At 42.1% G+C, this 19,513-nt stretch overlaps 1 protein-coding gene across 1 annotated transcript in view; it reads right to left on the minus strand.

Moving 5' to 3' along the window:
• Positions 1 to 14,235, minus strand: part of LOC139690996 (uncharacterized) — a 52,435-nt gene extending 38,200 nt beyond the window's left edge. The window contains exon 1 of the mRNA XM_071588695.1: positions 13,120 to 14,235. Within this exon, the coding sequence (XP_071444796.1) occupies positions 13,120 to 14,206 (1,087 nt within the window). The 5' untranslated portion in view covers positions 14,207 to 14,235. The remainder of the gene's footprint in view (positions 1 to 13,119) is intronic.
• Between the last annotated feature and the right edge of the window lie 5,278 nt (positions 14,236 to 19,513).

Consider the following 19,513-nt stretch of genomic DNA (forward strand, 5'->3'; position numbering starts at 1 on the left):
GGACGAGGTCAGATAGCTTCAGTGGCTTGTCTGCCTTCTCTGAGCCAAGTTGCGTGACGCTAGCATTGCCTGTGTTGTTTCTGTGATTGTTTACAATGTTTAAAAAAATTGAGAACGCCGCCAGTTGTGAAGTGAGGGCAGTGATTAAATTCATCAATGCAAGAAACGTTCGCCCATGTGATATTCATCGCCAATTAAAGGAGGTGTATGGAGACAATGTAATGGACGAGTCGTCTGTTCGGCGGTGGTGTCGCAACTTCAACATGGGGAGGGGGAACACACACGACGATGAGCGTTCGGAGAGACCGTCTGTCATTACAGACCAACTGGTGAGCTCAGTTGACGAATTCGTGAGGAACGATCGGCGCGTCACAATTGATGACATCTGTGAGCATTTTCCCAATGTTTCTCGAACAATTGTTCATGAAATTGTTAAACACCATCTGCATTATGCAAAAATTTGTGCAAGATGGGTCCCTCGCGTATCTCAATGAGCTGGCGGCGAAGGACTATGCAGCAGGAATACAGAAACTTGTCACACGTTATGACAAATGCCTTAATTTGCTTGGAGATTATGTTGAGAAGTAGTTTAAAGTATCCTCTTTCAAATAAATTTTTTTATGTTTGTTAATATTTACTTTTGTGTCTTTATTTCACGAACGGGTACTACTTTCCGGATGACCCTCGTGTGTATATATATATATAATACAATTTTACTCTACCAACTCTCACATTTCAAGTACCCTAGAATAAAAGTTTTAAAAAGTGAGTGTTTGGAGAGAGTTTATAAATAGAGATGGAAACGCATTGTTAAATAAATCTGTGCAATGATTTGCGGGGTGAGGAACGCATCCAAACATTTTCTACTGCGGTATTATTCAAACTTGCGTGTACAGGCGAGAATAATTCCGTACGGCATTGCTTTAAAAAGTAACAGATGGAAAAGGCAACGAAACCGGAATTGTCAATCAGCACACCGAACCCGGATTGGAGAATTAACGCTCATTGGACAACTCTTGTCCGTAATATAGAGGGAACAATTTTTTTCTCCCCGAAGCCATCTCACAGCCATGCGAGAACGGCTTCAGGGTCATATTTTTTAATATAAAAGCACATGTGGCATTAAAAAAAATAGGTAAACATAATTACTACCATAATACAAACGATGAAATATAAATGCTAAGCATCAAATACAACGACGGAAATGGTGACAGGTTCTAAAGGGAGTTCTAATGATCTCGAATGTTCCCTCAACAGGATAGACGCGCGTTACCGATAATTTAAGGTGAACGTTTCGAAGTGATGCGTACTTTGGTGGTTATTAAAAATAACTTAGCAATTATTTTACATACTTTTTTAATGATACACCTTAATCGGTTTCAATACTCACCGCTGATTATCAAGTAGGCTACTAAGTCTGAGGAGTAATTGTAATTATACGATACATTAAGAGGAAGAGGACTTGGGGAATATGGGGTAAATACAACTCGGTATTGAAGTATCGAGAGAGAAAGGGTTCGAAACCGGACAAACAATAGGTTTAGACGGGGCTGACACCAACCGGTCTCCATATACAAGTATTTATATTTCATTAGATTATTTGACTACGTGTCTTCACGTAGCGCATGGCCCATAAAAGAATGAGTGTACACAGGGCACAGAACTTCTCGAATATTTATTTCTCAAAATTAAAATTAATTCGCGAGAGTAACTATTTTTATGAAGTAGTTAAGTTGGTATTCTGATTAATAGAGCGCCGGGTTACCACCGGCACCACCGGGTTCGATTCCGGATGACGCCTCTGAACATCGTTAGCTTCACCCAAGTCGTAAAACTTTAGGTACCAGATCTATTTGGAACCACTGGTGGCATAGGGAAAGGAAATGGTATCCTTACCATGATGAGTTAAACTTTCAATCTGTTGGGTTTCGTCATAAATGAGCTTTACTCTCGACTATTCTTAGCCAATCTTTGGGTTGATTACTGCGATCATCTACATATTCTTGAGCAAGAATTCTCATTTCCTTGCGCGTCTTGTTACCTTTACCTACAGTTATAAATCTTTTGTCAAGTACGGTTTGTAAAATAAGATCAGCTTTTAGCATGAAAAACATAAGAGTACTTAACTGTTCAAAAACTAAAAAGGCAACTTGATAGAATATGGCAATAGATATTCTCACTGACCTCACACACATCCATACTACACAATTGATTGGCCTCTGAGCTCCGTACTAACTGCCTCATAAATGTAATGTCTCTGCTTTCAAATCGATATAGCAAGGATGCCAAACCGGCGTATCATACCTCATCTACACATTATCCTTCCTAAATTTTCTACGAAGATCTCAAATAATTTCCAATCTTAAGTGGAATGAATGCTACGGGAAGCGTAAAGGAAATCATTGAAGAAGAAAAAAATAAGTTATTATTTTTCTGGAATATGCTATCACTAGAGAATTCCCGAGAATGAGAAATATGGGACTGATAAAAAGCACAAGTTCCGCCCGTTTATTTAGGAACAACTTCTGAAGAATTTCGGTGGAGGTGGAGGAGTCCTAACTTTCAAGCTTTCATTGAGTAAGAACCGACGGAATCTTGTTTTAAATTTTAAATCCCAGCCTAAAAACTTGAACTAATCTCATTTGTCAAGAGATGAAAACCACCTTAAGCCGTAGGATAGCGTCCAAATTTCCACGAGAATAAATAATAACGTCAGGATGTTTTTCAAACTCTTCAGTCTTAAAAAAAAATCCCTCAAAGGAAGCAACTTATATACCTGCTGGATGCAAATGAAAAAAAGAACTTGCGATCGGCTTCTCTTGAGAAGGGAGCGACCGTGGAAAATCCTAAAGCCTGGAGTGCGCCAAACGGCATTTCGCAATCGATACCTCTTTGGGCGGCAACACAGTTATAAATATTTCCTTAACCTCACTCTTTCGTGTCCCAGTTGTAAGGTATCGAGCAGGCCAAAATTTCTCCGAGGGAGATTTTGAAAGCTACTTATTAAACCAATCTTCTAAAGGCATGGTTTCAAATTATGGAACGTCAGAATTTCACCTTCATAAAAAAAAACAACTCAATGATCCTTCTGTGGCGTTGTTGACTGATATTTAATCATGTACTGTCGAACTTAAAAAAAAAACGGGGAAATTAATGCTACCAGTTTGCCCTTTCGGGTTTAAGGGAGCAAACTGAAGATCCAAAATATTAATTACATAGATACTACTGCCGCAGAGACACGTGAAAAAAACTTGTTCTCCACAGATTGCCGGACAGAGCAAAAATTGAGTTCCCAACAGTTGGTAATCAGAGCGAATTCTTAAATATGTAAAAACGCCGGAAGAGAAACAACGTTTCTCTCCTCCCTTTTCCTTCACCGGATAAAAATTAACTTTCGGTGAATGCTAAATAAATATTAGCAGTATATTTAAACTTTTAATTTTTTCATACACGAGACTAAATGTTTACGTTGATACTATTAGTTATCCTATTGATTTCTCAGGGAATATTGCCCCAGAGCAATAATAAATATTTGTTTTATTCCATTCTCTTCTTCAGTCACCGAAAAACCTTGCTTGCAGTCAACGCTCTCACTGATCTGTGCTGGTGCCAACGAACTCGGCTGCCGGTCACCTCACATAATTACCACTTTGAATTAAAATGAATGGATAAAAAAGCTACTAAATTACTCAGTGTACTCTTTTAGCCCCATCGATATTATTCCAGTATTATTCCATTTATTTTTTCATTCATTCATTTCTTTTCCTCGGCAAGTAAGGAGATTCGATCATCAACGGTGTAAAATCCCCCATATGATACATCCACTGTTGAACATGAGCAATATTTATACTTGGGAACTTTTCTATATTTGTTTCCCACGAAAGAATCGTTGGAAAAATAGAGAAAAAAGATTGATGTAAAATTTTGCACTTCATCGTCTTCGGCTAGAGGAGCCGAACAGAAAAACCTTGGCAAAAATATGAAGTCAATGGACAAAATTTCACTCGTTACCTGATAAACTGCACGCCGATCATGCTACGGAATTTCTTTGAATAACATTTTGCAATTAAAGTGTGTACCATCAACTGAACACAGTATTTTCATTGGCGATTTTAATGTGGGGTGTCAGGTTTTGTCTTGCTAGGCGAGGCTTAGAAATTTAGAGGTGTTCAGTCAGTGCCCATCCAAAGCTTATTTTATAATAACTGAAATATCAAATTTATAATAACTGAAAAAGAGTAAATCATTGACCAAAGGAATCCACGACGATAAAATCAAATTCCTACAACAGAGGACCATTTCTGTTTTAGCGTCAGGAAGAAGCAGATTGGTTTCTCTTTCCACGTCACTCCACTTCTTCGGCATGGAAATATAACAATTAATGTGTTTCCAAGACAAAGTAACAGAAACCATCCCATCGTTTTTTTCCTGCAATTCTCAGGAATGACACAATTCTTATCCACATCGATTTTTGTTAAATAATTCCCTGACGACAGGGCACGTTTCACAGGAATTTGATGCAAGGATAACTATGGACTGAGAGAAAAAATGCCGCAAGATAAAGCTGTGTAAGCATTGAACAGGCCTTGGAAAATACCGGCGAGTAAATGCGTGCGTTTGCAGGTGTTTCTTGCTGAACGGAAAACTCTTTCATTTAAAAAAATTCTCCCGTCAGACAATGCACATTGTGAAATTTCAATGGACTGCCGGAAGAAATATTCTATGAATTACGAAGTGCAAATACAATTAAATGAAAAATTACTCGCAGGTGGATAATAGCTGTTTACATGGAACCTTTGATCGGAGACGTAAGGATAATTGTCACTATTGCCAAACAGCAAACAGGCCATTAAGGTCAAGGTGGAAATATATGCAAGGTAAAACTGAATAAGCCTCGGATATCACATAAAATTAAATGGTAGATCCCAAAACTAAACTAATTCATCTCGATTTAAATACGGCGATTAATCTGATCAGATGATTAATCAATGGGAAGCAATCTTTACGAAATATTTAGGCCGCTTTTAAAACTGGGCTACTAGCTATACCAGAGATTTAAAATGCATTTGGTAGAGCCGATTTTTGGAAAACTTTTTCAAACATGTTACCTATTTGTTCCTTACAATATTATCGATGCAAAAATGCTTTAAATGGAATAAGCATGAATATTGCTACGCTTAAGAATTAGAAATGTTCAACTTTTTAATTGGCCAACTCAACCATTAGTGGTTTACCGTGAATATTCCAGGCCAGACCAATTGTTCATTTCTTCTAAATGAAAAAACACATGGTGATGTAAACGTAGTGCGTCTATCAAAAATACAGCAAAACTTATGCCAGCATGACCAACAGATTTTTTGACATGCTGAATAAAGATCTCGGTCTATTCTGGAAGAACGAGCAAATATATATAAATATTGTAACGGTGGACTTCCACTATCACCCTACATATTGTACATCCTCTCTCGACCCGTTTTCAGCAAACACCCAAAATATCTTCTTCCAGGATACAGCTCAAATCAACTTAAAAACTCATCCTGAAAAGCCTTCCTTCTTAGTTGAGGAAAAAGGAAGAGCACCCCGGAGTCCAATTTTAATTCTCACCGTATGAATTTAATTGGAGGACTTTATCTAATTACCAATCAAGATAAGTCTTATAGTTAGAGTCGTGTCTGAAATATTTTAATTACCCCAATTAAATACTGCTCTCAGAAATGTAATCTGCCTATGATACAAGGTCTAAGTGATGCTCCTAATTTTTTTTAAAAAAGGAATGCGAGAGTCGAACTCGAATCTGTCTAAGTCTGTGAAAACTGGTCACGAAAGATAATCATGGTTGAATGTGTTGTAAGATCATAGTAATCCAAACTTCAAGAATTCATTTTTCCAGTTAGTTTTAATTTTGATACCTAATTTTTTAAGCACTGAAATAACCAATAATTGTGTTACTTCAGAAAATAAGATCCAAAATGCAATAAAAGGATTTCGTATAAACGTCGCTTTGACGTAATTTTGGATATTATGGATTGCTTTCAAAAATATTTTCCTGCGCCTCCTACGACTTTAAGACAATTTTAACATTACCCTCCTTGTTTGGCGTCTATTTTTACCCTCGTAACATAAGATAAGGTAACGTATGATAAGCAGGGGAAGAAGGTAATTTCTTTTTCATGGAAGCCTTTCTCACGGCGATGAATAACCTTGGGCACCGATGCAGCCAAGCAAAAAATTATCACCCCGAACATTTGATCTTGAATATAAAGAACGATTTCATGCATTATGGACACGAATAGCGCCATGTTGGGTCTTTTTGCATTTTAAAATATTCTCTCATTTGATGAAATTTTCCAACAATAGTCACTGGTTATAAACAACTGCCATTTCAAGTGTGTAGCATGGGGTACAGGGATAATAAAATGGGTTTACAATGCAGAATTCACTCTCAGATTTGTTGTCTCAGGCGTAACTTTATGGAATTTGCATAACATATTGAAATGTAATGAAATAATTGACTTTGTAATTCCACACACTTTATTTTAAAAAACAGAAGCCTTAAGAACCTCTCACACTAAAGACAAAGCTAATCTCTCACACTAAAGACAAAGTCCCCAAAAACGAGAAGAGTGGAGCGTATGAGTTAAAGAGCTCAAATTGTAGCAAACGTACAGGTATTTTTACAGGTTTTTACAGGTACAGGTTTTGTATATTGGGCAAACAGGACGGAAATTTAAAGAAATGATTAAAGAACACCAAACATGTGTAAAAAATAAGAACATAACATCCCTCTTGGCAAAGCACCTCATCGAAAGTGGCCACAACAGTGACTTTGTGACAAAAATTATTTATTTTGAAGAAAAATGTCAAAGGCTCGATGCTTTGGAGCAGTTAGAAATTTTGAAATGTGTCCGTTGGAAAGATGATCTTGCCAACGAAATTTTGTATCCCTCCCACTCCCCACTCCTAGACCTACCACTCTTCTAAATCAAAAATGTAATTCTCTTTTCTTCCCAGCTACATTGTAACCTTTTTACCCCTCCAACCTCCCTCTCTGACCAACCCCCCTCCTATGATCAGAAGGTATATATAGCCAGCGTGCTTCTATGAGGACCACCTGATGATGACGTTCAACGTTGAAACCTGGGTCGTGTTTTTTAAAATAAAGTGTGTGGAATTACAAAGTCAATTATTTCATTACATTTCAATATGTCACTCTCAGATGTTTTGTCTGAAACTATTTCCGAGCAACAATAACGTAAGTCACTAAAGCAGGCAAATGAGGGTTTATCTCGGATTCGCAAGGCGATAAGAGAGAGAGAGAGCCATGGAGTCACTATGGCGAATTACGAGTGATTACACTTTAGTTGGTCATGGACGATTCAAACGACCGATTCACCCCATTAAAGAAAAGAAACTATATTCATGCGCCGCCACAAAGCACGCAATCGCTACGTCCACGATCAGGTCACTCCGAAGGGTAACGTAAACTATCTCGCTGTCAGCGCGTGCTTTCGGCCAATAATGGCAGAGGAGGTCACGGGGATTCAATGCCACTGTTTCACTTAATTCAGGCCAATTCATCAACTTATTATGAAAACGTGCGAACACTTTTGAGACCAGCACCAAAGTTTTTTTTTTTAATATTCCCATTTTTTTCCTCTCATTTGGCGCTCCAGGTGGCTATGGATAATTGCAAGTTTCAGAAATCCATTTTCAAAATGCCTTTAATTTGTCAGAAATGAGTTATTATAAACAGGGTATTCCTTTCCCAATTATCGCGTACAGTAAGTGTCTGATTGAGGGGTTAGCGACGCGAGAATAAATATTACGCAAACAGATCGAGGAATAGACTGCAATTCATTTGAATTATACAAGTATTTGTACAGCTTCATTCATTGCATGTGGAATTCAATTGTGAAATATTTCTGATTGGAATTGATAACAATAGTTTCCTATCCCCAGATGTTTTACAACAAAGACGCGATCGCTGTTACTGTGACAGACGGTTATGCAGTCGAGTTTTACCCCAGTTTCCGCATGGGGTAAATAAATACCTATCATTGGAGAGTATCTCAACACACATATTTTAATATAAACGTAGAACATCGGAATACAGCTCTTGAATTTCACTGTACATTAATTCTTTTCACATATTCAGCCACGGGTTCTCGAATACATAAGTGGGGGTATTTTTTTACGTAAATATTACTGCGAAGTAACCGGGATATCACGATAAAATTTATCTTGCATATTAATTGATCCTTACACACATATGTTGTAAATTACAACTATTTATGTTGATTAATTTTATTTCAGGAAGATGTAAATTGCAATAATTCGCAGTATGGAGAGAATGGAGGTTCGCAGTAAGACTAAGTACCTTCAATTGAAAAGTTACATTGTCCGGAAAATTCACGATAAAATAAAAGCTACTTTTGGAAAAGATAGCCCTTCATATCACACAGTTGTGAGGTGGAAAATGAATTTTCAAATGGTGACGTAGTCTTAAGTGAAGTGTTAAGAATAACAAATTAAAATTAAGTTTCCATCCCGAATATATTTCAGTAATAATTAAAAGTTTGCAATACTCCCTCGTATGAATCCGGTGGAAGCAACACAAAGGGTCCTCAAAAATGGCACTATACCTTAGGGATAAGTGTTGTAAAAAAGAGAAATAAACTGGGGGTCTAAGTAATCTCAGAGCGGATCTTTGGTTATATGATGCGAAGTAAGATAAAAAACGAAACGAATCCGTCTCATTCGGCTTTGATCCTTCTTTTTTTCTGGTTTTAACTAGGCCACAGTAATTGACCGCTGTTCGAAAATTTTATCCACGGCAGAATAAGAAATTTAAAAAAAAATCATTAACAGTTACTTCAGCATTCGGAAGTCCATGAAATAGTTTAATCAATGAAGCAATAGTTTACAGAAGTAAATAAAAAAATTACCGCAATAATTCCTTCAATAAAATAATAGAATTGTAATGCAAACGTTTGTAGCAATTAGTACATTCGGTCAAAAAACTTAATCCAGCCAATTTTGAACAAATTCAAATTATATTTATCAAGACATACGAGGGAGTTTTTCATAAATAATCCACACTATTTTTTTAATCACGCGCATATTATATTTTAAACAATATCTCTTTATATTCCTACAGTGGAGTTCCCCTGCAACTGAATGACAGATTCTCTAAGTCGTGGGAGATTTTCTGAACCAGTGATTATTACAACATTACGATTGTTTTTTAGATTTTGAATGCGGCAGGTTATCACGGCTCTTTCTAGGCTCCCTAGGTGGAAAAACGCTGTCCACAAGTGGGCTCCTTTTACTCTTGGAACAAGTCGAAATTTGTTGGACTCCTGTCTAGACTGTATGATTTGCAGACGATGCAGTGGTTTACAAGGAATCCGTAATCCTGAGGATAAAATAGTTTTGGCGGGTGGACTAATGGCTATAAAGCGCTAGCACGACACTTGGAAATTAGATTTAAACTTTAAAAAAGTGCGTACTGATGAATTTGTCTGGGAAAAGAGCAATTCTCTCCCGAACGCCAACTGTATCAGGAACATGTAAACTCGATTAAATATTAGGCGTTACCCTCATACATAACCTCTCCTGGGTGAAACATATACGAGGAGCATGTGTATAAGTTAACAAAAAAATAGGATTTATCAGAGGAGTATTGGGGAAATGTAATGAAAAGATTAAAGAGTATATTCATCTTTCGCTGGTTAAGCCACATGTATAATGTGCTGCTAGTTTTTGGGGTTCTCATGAAGTTGGATTAATTGGCGAATTGGATTGCGGGTACCGAAGGAGAGCTATATTTGTAAAACGTTATCATGATTAACTTTGTAGCGTATCAAAATTAAGAGTTGAGAATCACTCACGGAGCGAAGGTTAAATTACAGATTAAATTTCTAGCATACATTAGAAGGATTTCTCTTCAGAAAGGTTGTTGAAATTGTGTTATTATCCCTCATCGTACTACGGTAGGCGAGATCGTTCTAGTAAAGTTAGAGAGATTAAGTGTAGAAAAGATTTAAGATGCCATTTTTCCCAAGACTGATAAGGGAACAGAATAACGTTGTGCGAACGCGCTTGGAAGAAAACATATCAGGGTTAGAATTGTCTCGTATGTATTCAACTCCCGCCACACACCCTAGCGGTGGCTTGCAGGGTACTCAAAAATACTCATACTAAATTGGGTAAAATAATGCCTCCCACTCGTACCGATCAAATTAGTCACAAATTTCCCCAAGTTCCCGGACGAGCACTGTCGTGCACAATGAGTGCCTTCCGAGTGATCAACTCACATCGGTTTTTATGAATTCCTTGCTGATCATAAGCGAATATCATCATCTGCTTGACCTTTGATCATGACCATCGAAATTTTTTTGATCGCTCACTTCCCGTCTAAACTCTGAATAACCTCACAACGCGATTATATCATTCGCTCCGAAGTATCACCAGAATGTGAATTATTTATCATGCATCCCCGGCAGAAACTCATGCATGTCATTTTAAAGTTTAGTTCATTCAAAACATCGTAATTGATAGTTCTTTTTTTCCACGGGAATATAACTGAAGCACATACCATCATTGCCAATTGGAAATGAAACGGAAAATATGACTCATTACCCTTCACTTGGCCTTAAGTTTTGGAGTGAGGGGGGAGACCAACAAGGACCACCTTCGCTGCACCAGAGCGTCGGCGAGAAATTCCGAGTATTTCTACCTTTTCAAGACGTTTGTGATGCTTAACCGACCTCCTCGATTTATTGAAACCAATGTCAGTCAGAGAAACGTCCATATGCAACAAGGAATGGAGTTTAAAAGATGGTTCATTCACCCGTATTGGTAGAAATTAATTCATAGTGATCCCTTATTGCTGTATTTAATATTACCTCGGCATGAATGGTAATTAACGCATTCATCAGGTTTAAAATAAGACGAGCGGAACACTGGAGCGGCGGGAGGGAAGTTGTTCAAGAGTTGGTTTATGCAACCCGCCAGGCAGGTGTGGCTGTGTACGTAGTATAACTTTTACGGGGAATTTGTTCGGCTGCGTAAGTACATTTCAAAAGATGGGCGAAAACGTACACTCAGTGGCAAACCGCAAACACACGTACTTTGACTTAAAATATAATGACTGATCTTTTCATATCAACAGCATTATACGGCTCTGAAACTATAAGGAGATGCCAAAGGTTATCACATCCAATGAACACTGTTATGGCAACTATTGTGTCCAAGCCATCCAACGAGGTTAACCTCCAAACATAATAAACACAGCATCAACTCAGGCTGAACTTCGGGATTACGGATTGATCTTTCACATACTTAGAGAAATCTTTCATAAAATCAAACATTTCCCATATGTTAACATTTGATATATTTTAATACTACTACTACTCTCCATTATGGTTATTTCAATTCTCACATATCCCAACGAAATAACTATTCTCTGCGAGTATTTTTGTTCACGGCATCTAATCGTACGACTCGAAAAAAATAGGACAAAGCAGCATTAATCCCACCAAAGGAACCTCTCTTTATGGAAATTTATTCAAGCGAATCGGCCCGAACCGGAATCATGCGGAATGGAGCAGAAGCGCGAATCACCCCATGTGACCTTATTTATCAGACTCATATAACCAAGATTTATTTAGTAGGTCATGGTCCATTGGCAAAAAGCTGTCGACGGTGGCGAAGTTATAGAGTTAAAAATGAGAGGCTATGATACGTTGTTCCTGTGACATTTGCGTAAATTATTATGGGCACGAATTGATTGGAAGGAATGAACGAGCGATATAAACGTTCTGGTCAATCATTTAATTTCAATTCAATGATCATCGTGCGAAATATGAGACGTCAAACGGAAGAAGTCCAAATCTGTCGCGCATGATGGACGAGGCCAGTGGAGAAACAACATCGTGCATTCCAACCTTGATCTTATTAAGAGATATTTTTGTAACTTTTCGAAAGATGCGAAGCATCCTTTCATCTTCTCTGGATCATCTCGTCACGGGATAGCCCGCCGACCATTAGGTAAAAAGATGCGTGCACTTTCCCAAATTGAACCACGTTTGTAATAGTTTTTACAGGGGGGAGCGGAGTCGTCTGTGACCGTTTGCGCCACTGGATATAGGCGGGTATTTTTCAGTGAGCTAAGTTTTGGAGGAAAGGTGGACAGAAGCCCGAGGTCCATGGTCCAACCTAAAGATCACCCGACAAGGTCCTCCTCCTATTTTATTCAGAAGATATCAATGTATTCGCTTTCGCATTTGTTCGCCGGCTTCATATTACAAGATATGCTTTTAAAGAGTTCAAAAACTTATTACGTCCATGATTACTGCAATGGGCGGGGAGCATTTAAATATTTACGAAAGTTTGAGAGTTGTAAAAAAATAGAGTACTCTGGTTTGTCCGATGGAAGGATAAAACTGATAAATTAGAAACTTCGAGAAATCATAAGAAAACGCATTTTTCATCGCTCATTTAATATTTACATAAAACACAGTTATACAAACAAGTTTGCCATCACGTGTTTGCCACAGGCATTGGAAATGTTTGCGATTTCTTATAGAAATTCAAAGTGGACTTAAAAGCAACACTTGAAAGAATTCGCACATCAGAATCCTACAGAGAAAAATTCTACCCAGAGTGTAAAACTCAATGTAAGAGATTGACGCCAAAAACAGCGACCGGAGGAAAGTGCCTTAAAAAACTGCATGGTATAATGAAATCGAATTGATAACGAATATAATCGTAACGAATATGATCAGCCTTCGTGGCAAATTGCACCACGGTTTAAAAAACTCTTTGCACATTTTCAACGCAAAAATTATTTACAGGTCATTCATTGTCTGTGGGAAGCATGAAATAATCTCAGCTACGGCAAATATGGCAGTCTGCTAGAAGTCTACTGTCAATACAGGGGAGGAGGATATGTAAGGATTATCACTCATTCACGATTGGATTGCATTTATCACTTTTTAAACAGCAGTCAATTACCGAGGCTATCATCAATTAAGTAAATAAATATTCTCCACGGTGCGCCTTGATCGTTCTAATCTATAAAAGGAATACAAGACACAAGGGTGTTTATGCACTCACCGGTGGCATTCTCAGTTCCACGTGGAGACCCCGGAGCCTGGTTCATCCTCTCGCTGCTCCCGGCACCACCGACCCCCTCATCCTCGAACCACACGAAGGAGTTCACCTTCCTGCCCAGCTGGGGAGGCGAGGGACCCGCGACGCCGCCGTCACCTCCCGCGTCCAGTTCAGCCGTCGATCCCGGCACGGAGCCCTCCATCGGAGTGGCGGCCGCCGACTCGGCGTCCGGGCAGCGCGACGATCCGGCGGAGGGGGGGTGAGAGGAGGAGGAGCCGCCCATCTGGAGGCGCGGGAACAGCCCGCCCCCTCCCCCCGCCACCGCCCGAGAGAACGGAGAGATGCCGGGCGAAATGTACGGGGACACGGGCGAGGCGCACGGGTCGAAGTGGGTCCGGGGAGGGGGGACGCCGTTGGCCAACCGCGGGGGGACGGGGGAGAGCAATCCCCCTCCATGGCGATCCCCCTCCACGTCCCCAACCGGACTGAAGAGGCGCCCGATCGGCTCACCCGGGATTGACGGTGGTGGCGGAGCGACGGTAATCTTCGTCGCCGGCGACTTGCACCTCCTCTGCTCCAGGAAGCCCACTATGGCGCTGTTCCCGGGGAAGGACATCTTGGGCGCCGGGTGGTCGGGCAGGTCCTTGGAGGCGCCGATTCCCCTCGGGAGTGACGCCAGGTGCCTCGGCGAGATGGTCTCGAACTCGAGGGCGGCCAGGGAGGCCGGCGTTCGGGGCGGGGGGAACTTTCCCGCCGAGAAGGCCATTCCCGGGGGGGCGCAGAGGGATCCCACAACGTCCCCGGGGACCGATTCCACAGCGGCCGTCTCCGAGTCCGCCGGGCTCCAGGGGGAGAAGGGCCCGCGGGCCCCGGTATAAGGGACCAAGTCGGTGCAGCAGCGAGGGCCCACGGGGTCCGCCGTCTGCTCCTCGTCCAGAAGTTCGGCGTCCGGCATACCAGCGATGATGGGAATGTCCGGGCCGGGGTTGAAGGTTATCTTATCGGCCGGGTCCTCTTCCTCGTCCGCGGCCGCCGAAGACGCTGCTTCCGGTTCCTCCGAGGCGCTCCTGGACTTGGGCTTCCCCATCATCTTATTGGACCCGCTCGGGGGTCGCTCTGCTGGCGGCCCCTCTTCCTCCTCGTCCGCCGTCTCCTCCCGCCTCCCGCCCCCCGCCCCCTCCTCTACGGGGTCTTCGTCTTCGTTCAGCAACAGGTTGGTCACTTGCATCTCCTTCGGCGTCAGGTGGACACCGGACGCGGACTTCTTTTCCAGCATCACTGTCGACTCAATAGTGCCGCGACCGTAGAAATGTGGATTAATGCGTATCTTTGAGGTTTTTTCACACTGAATGCAGCTAGAAGGAGCACTCTTAGCCTTGATAATGGGATCGTTCCGCAGGAATCGTGACTAAGACACTGATTCTTCAAGGCTTTTCGCACCAAGGCCGTGTTGATATATAAAACACAAACGCAAGACCCTCATGTGCGGAACTGGTGGAGTCACACGCTCGTCTATTTTTGGAGTCAGATCTACTTTACGGTGAATGACCGAAAGCTTGTCTTCACTCCCGTTCTTCAAATTATCTTAGGAAGTGTTTCTATGCCAACAGATCCGCAAATGAGACGGCGTTAGGAACTAGGGAAAATAGGGTGGAATGTACACCGCCATCAAAGGATTGATCCATTTCACTTGCTCAAAGCCAAGGAGGAATATCAACAAGTCCTACCTAGGTGCTTCCTCGCAATGTCCAAGACAATCTGAATGAGGAGAACTTGGGCATTTGCTGAGGACCAATGTCACGATCATCACGCGTAATTACTCGTTCGCTTAATTCTGATGCACAACTATAACGCATACACCGCGGCGAACTGTTCCGTTCATCGACACTCAGTAGAATGTTTTCTCTCCTAGGAATATCACAAACCTAGCACTGATTCTCCAACAGTACTGGTACACGAAAATCGCTGTGTGCCCGACATCTGCCGTGACGCGCGCAAGATCGTCTGACAACTAGGCAGCGATTCTCATTTCATTTTTCTCATCGGCTACCCTCAAAATAACGAAACTCGCAGGAGTGACTGAGGGATGAAGTGATCATACACCATGGTCACTTTGCATTCCATTGTGCGTTCTGTGGGCTATCAATACCGAAAACGAAGCGAGAGAAGCGAATGTAAAGAGGTCAGCTGTTGCACATGTGAAATAAATCACAGCCCATCAAATGTTCGAAAGGAGGAAAGAAGAAATATTGTAACAAAGGCTCTTCCTTCTTCGTCTAGACAACCTATGCATCTGAACGAAGAAAACGGAAGTAAGAACCTACTAAACCTAATGCGAGTTGACGTTCCTTTTTGACGAGGAGACCCGAAGGAGGGGGTGTGCACTGGAAGTATCCTGCAGTATACTCGCCCCGTAGGTCTCGAGAGGGCAGGTGGAAAAAAAATACAAGTCCCGCCGATGCCGCGCGTATTATCTCTTTCCTATTAACTTCGCACTACCCGCTATATAAGACTCCTCGGAGACTTTTCGCGGAGGATACCTCGCCCGTGCGCGGTCGAGGAGGCGACTGAAGGTTCAGGCGAGCTGCGGGGGAGCCTAGAGGCCTCAGCGGGAAACAAAAAGGCACGGGGGAGTGCATAAAGTACTCAGAGAGAGAGGAGGAGATTGTTTGGGCGGTTGGGTTTTCACCATCGCCACACGAGCTGATTCCCGGAAATTTGGAGCGCACTGGCGGGAAACTGCGAGCGGGAGGAAGGCGAAAAAAAACAGAAGGGGCGAGGATCACGCGATCACAGGAAAAGGGAAGGGAAGTGTGGGATTTGGGAGGGAAGGGCGGTGGAAGAGAAAGGACGAACGAGGGAAGAGGAAGTTCTCCGCGCGGCGTTGCGTGGAAGGAATCTCTCACACGCGTAGACACGCACACACACGAAATCAAAATATACACGCTCGCGCGCACATACACACACACACGACAGAAAGAAGAGAGACAGAGAGAGGACGAACGAGATATGGCCACTCGGAAGGCCTTCTCGAGGGAGCCCGCACAACTTCCTAAAGGAAGTCCCGCTTTATACACTCTTCCGTCCCTTCCTGCACCCGACTACTATCTGCGCCTGCACGACTCCGGTACGACGGCGAGAGCGCCGGTGCCGGAGGACAAACGCGCGGCAGCCGCGGGCGCCCGGGGGAACGGGACGGAAGCCTTGGGGTGAGAACCACCTAGGCGGAGGGCTCCGCGACGACTGCGGACGCCGACGGAAGCCGAAGGAGACGGAGAAGAAGGGTTAGCGAGAAAGGGAGCACCAACACAAACGAGAGGGAGAAGAGCACCACCACCACCGCGAGACACAAAAACTGCGACCCCGGCACCCCCACCGTCGCCGCCGCCCTCCTCCTCACCTCCGCAGCCCCCTCCCCCCTTACTCCTACGCCTCGCCACTCCACCCCCTCCTCCGGCGCCTCGTCGCGGTGGTGGCGTTCGGCACGCAGGCCCGTCCATTCCAGAGAGGAACTCGACTACAGGGGAAGCACAGGGTCCCGGAAAGGGGGACGCGCCACGCCCCGAAACCTCCGCGGCCACCGGTGACACAGCATAAACACACCTGCGGGGCGGGTGGCTTCTCCTCATGTGATGGGACGGAGACAGGGAAGGGAGGGCACCCCACACGGGAGAGGAGGAGGGGGAGACGGGGGCGAAAGGTCGACGGAGACGGGGTACTTCCTCGACACACGATCTGGCGCCGTCTTCACTCGTCCGGGAAGGATGAGCGACGGTGCGTGGGTTCGAGGGGGAGGGAGAGAGGGGGAGAGAAGTGTCCCTACACCTGATTGGCAGAGGGTTATCTTTTTCTTATCTAATCTCGTGAGGTTTAGCCTGCCGCTCATCCGATAAAGGTGTCCGTTCTCCTCCTTTCCGTTCACTCCCAGATTTGGAGGATGACCGGCGAAGGACTCAACCAGGACGGATGGAAAGGGGGGAGATGTTTGTGGGGGGGGGGGGTCGTTTTCTTTTTAGGGTGGCTCTTCGCCGTGCCCACCCCCCGGATTCGGTAGGGGTCCTCTGAGGGAGAAGGGGGAGCAAGAGCGGTTTTTGAAGTGGGCGGCAGCGTCTGTGGGTTGGGTTGGACTTCCGAACGAATATCACGGGCGGAGAGACACTTACTGCAGCCTGAGAGACGAGGGAGAAACCTTTTTCTTTTTTAATATTCTTTAAGGGGCTCACATCACTTCACCGCACTTGTGTTTGCTAGCCGAGGTTTTGGCGCACGGCGGCCCCGTGCCCACCGGATGTAGGTCGAAGGCGCATCCTCCGCGTCTTCTCGTGCCCAATGAGACCACAATTGAAGATGATTCTCCCGGACAATCTGATGGAGTGGAAAAAAAATTAAAGGCGAATTAAAAAATGCATTCATTTGGTACATGTCAAGGTCATACAATTAAAACAATGAATACTGTTTCAAATACGTTCCGGTGTTGTTTGGAGGACATTTTAGGAAAACCAACCTAAACAAATAAATAATACAAATACCAATGTAGAGAAAAAAACGGGAGAAAACAATGTACATCCTTATGCTTTACCCAATTTTAAATTCACGGTTTAATCTAGGATAATTGCTGACGGTGGCCACAGAGAGAAAAAAGATGAAAAGTCCTTTTTTATGGAAATAATTTAGCGAGGGGAAGAAACAGAAAACATTAAAATTTAAATGTGATGGCACGTTTTAGTAAGTATAAGTCCGTTACATTGTCATGATGAAAAATACAAAATCCAATTTCAAAAAGACTACATAATATATATATATATATATATATATATATATATATATATATATATATATGATTACGTCAAAGTAAGACGGAAATGTTGAATAAAAACTTGGGACAGCAACAAACAATATAAGAATACATAAAAAGAACATTCATACGTTATTTCTTAATAATTTCGACGGAATTTAGCTCCATCTTCAGAAATGTGAGTGTTTCCGTATAATCGATATATATATATATATATATATATATATATATATATACATAATTCAAAAAGGACCATACACACACATATATATAATTTTTTTCATATCTATATCTATACGCCTTTCAACAAATCTATACATCACACATGTGTCTTTTTTCCACTAATGTCAATCAGGAGTGGATTCTCGTTATTGGGCACTCCTTTCTCGCCAAATCTTTCACGTTCACCGTTGCCTATCCAGGAACACATTACAAAAAATTAAAAAACAAAGTCATATTTTTAAGAAAACCGACTTAACCTGGATCTGTCCATGTGGCTTTGTTATACACTCGGAGAGTCAAGCAAAAAACCTTTCCATTTGACAAGCATCACCAAGAGAAAACTCAAATATAAAAGTACCTCAAAAGTACCTCGCAAAAAAACAGGTCTCAAAATACTCATTGCACTAAATCAACGAATGCTACGCAAAGAGTGATGACCTTAAATATTGATCACACACTCTCAGTGACAGAGATACCAAGAAATACATAAGAAAAAAGAATTTCGATAGCGTGCAATCACAAGGACATCTCTTCGAGTGAGTTAAATCGTGCGTCAGATACGTTTAAAATCACTACTGGCTGTATTGAAAATAACCTGCTTTTATCAATAGATGTCCTAAAAAGTTATAAATACGTATTTCAATCACGTTAGGCACATCCGAAGCGTAATCTCGCTCGTGATAATCGAATTCCTCTAACATTGTTTGTATGTGAGATTTGCACGGGCAGCACTATCACTCGAGAACATGTTGAGCAATCAAGGAAATCAATGCCCATTTAAACTAAGATTGTGAAAATATCAGATTATTAAATTACCAAGAGTCTCCTGACATCATCTAAAAACCTCGTGAACGGATAACTAGCAAGCTATTAGAACACCACACCGATCATTAATTTAGGAGTTTCAGATCAGACATCGACCAGAAAACTTATCACTAACACGTTGACAGAAATTTTTTTTCTACATGGTACCCTGCAAGCCACCGTAGGGTGTGTGGCAGGGGGTGATTCCACTCCAGACTAACCTCGACCCAAAACACCTTTCTTTCATAACGCGGACGGACAAACGTTATTTTAATCTGATACCTTATCGTTCGTGGTAAAAATTACATCTTATACTTCAATCTATCTGTTCTACACTAAATCTTTTTGATTTAATTTACATTATCTCTTACCGTAGTAGGATGGAGCTAATACACGTTTTCAACATCATCACTAAAGAGGCATCCTTCCCTTGCATGCACGAGATTTTATCTGTAACTTAACCTTCGCTCCGTAAGTGATACCCAACCTGGATCCATCAATAATTTTGATACGCTACTAAGTTTGTCATAAGAACGTTTTACAAATCCAGCCCCTCTACCCTGCACGCAACTACGC

This window comes from Hetaerina americana, unplaced genomic scaffold (genome assembly GCF_022747635.1).
Source record: "Hetaerina americana unplaced genomic scaffold, ioHetAmer1.1.p SCAF_3, whole genome shotgun sequence".
Taxonomy (NCBI): Eukaryota; Metazoa; Arthropoda; class Insecta; order Odonata; family Calopterygidae; genus Hetaerina; species Hetaerina americana.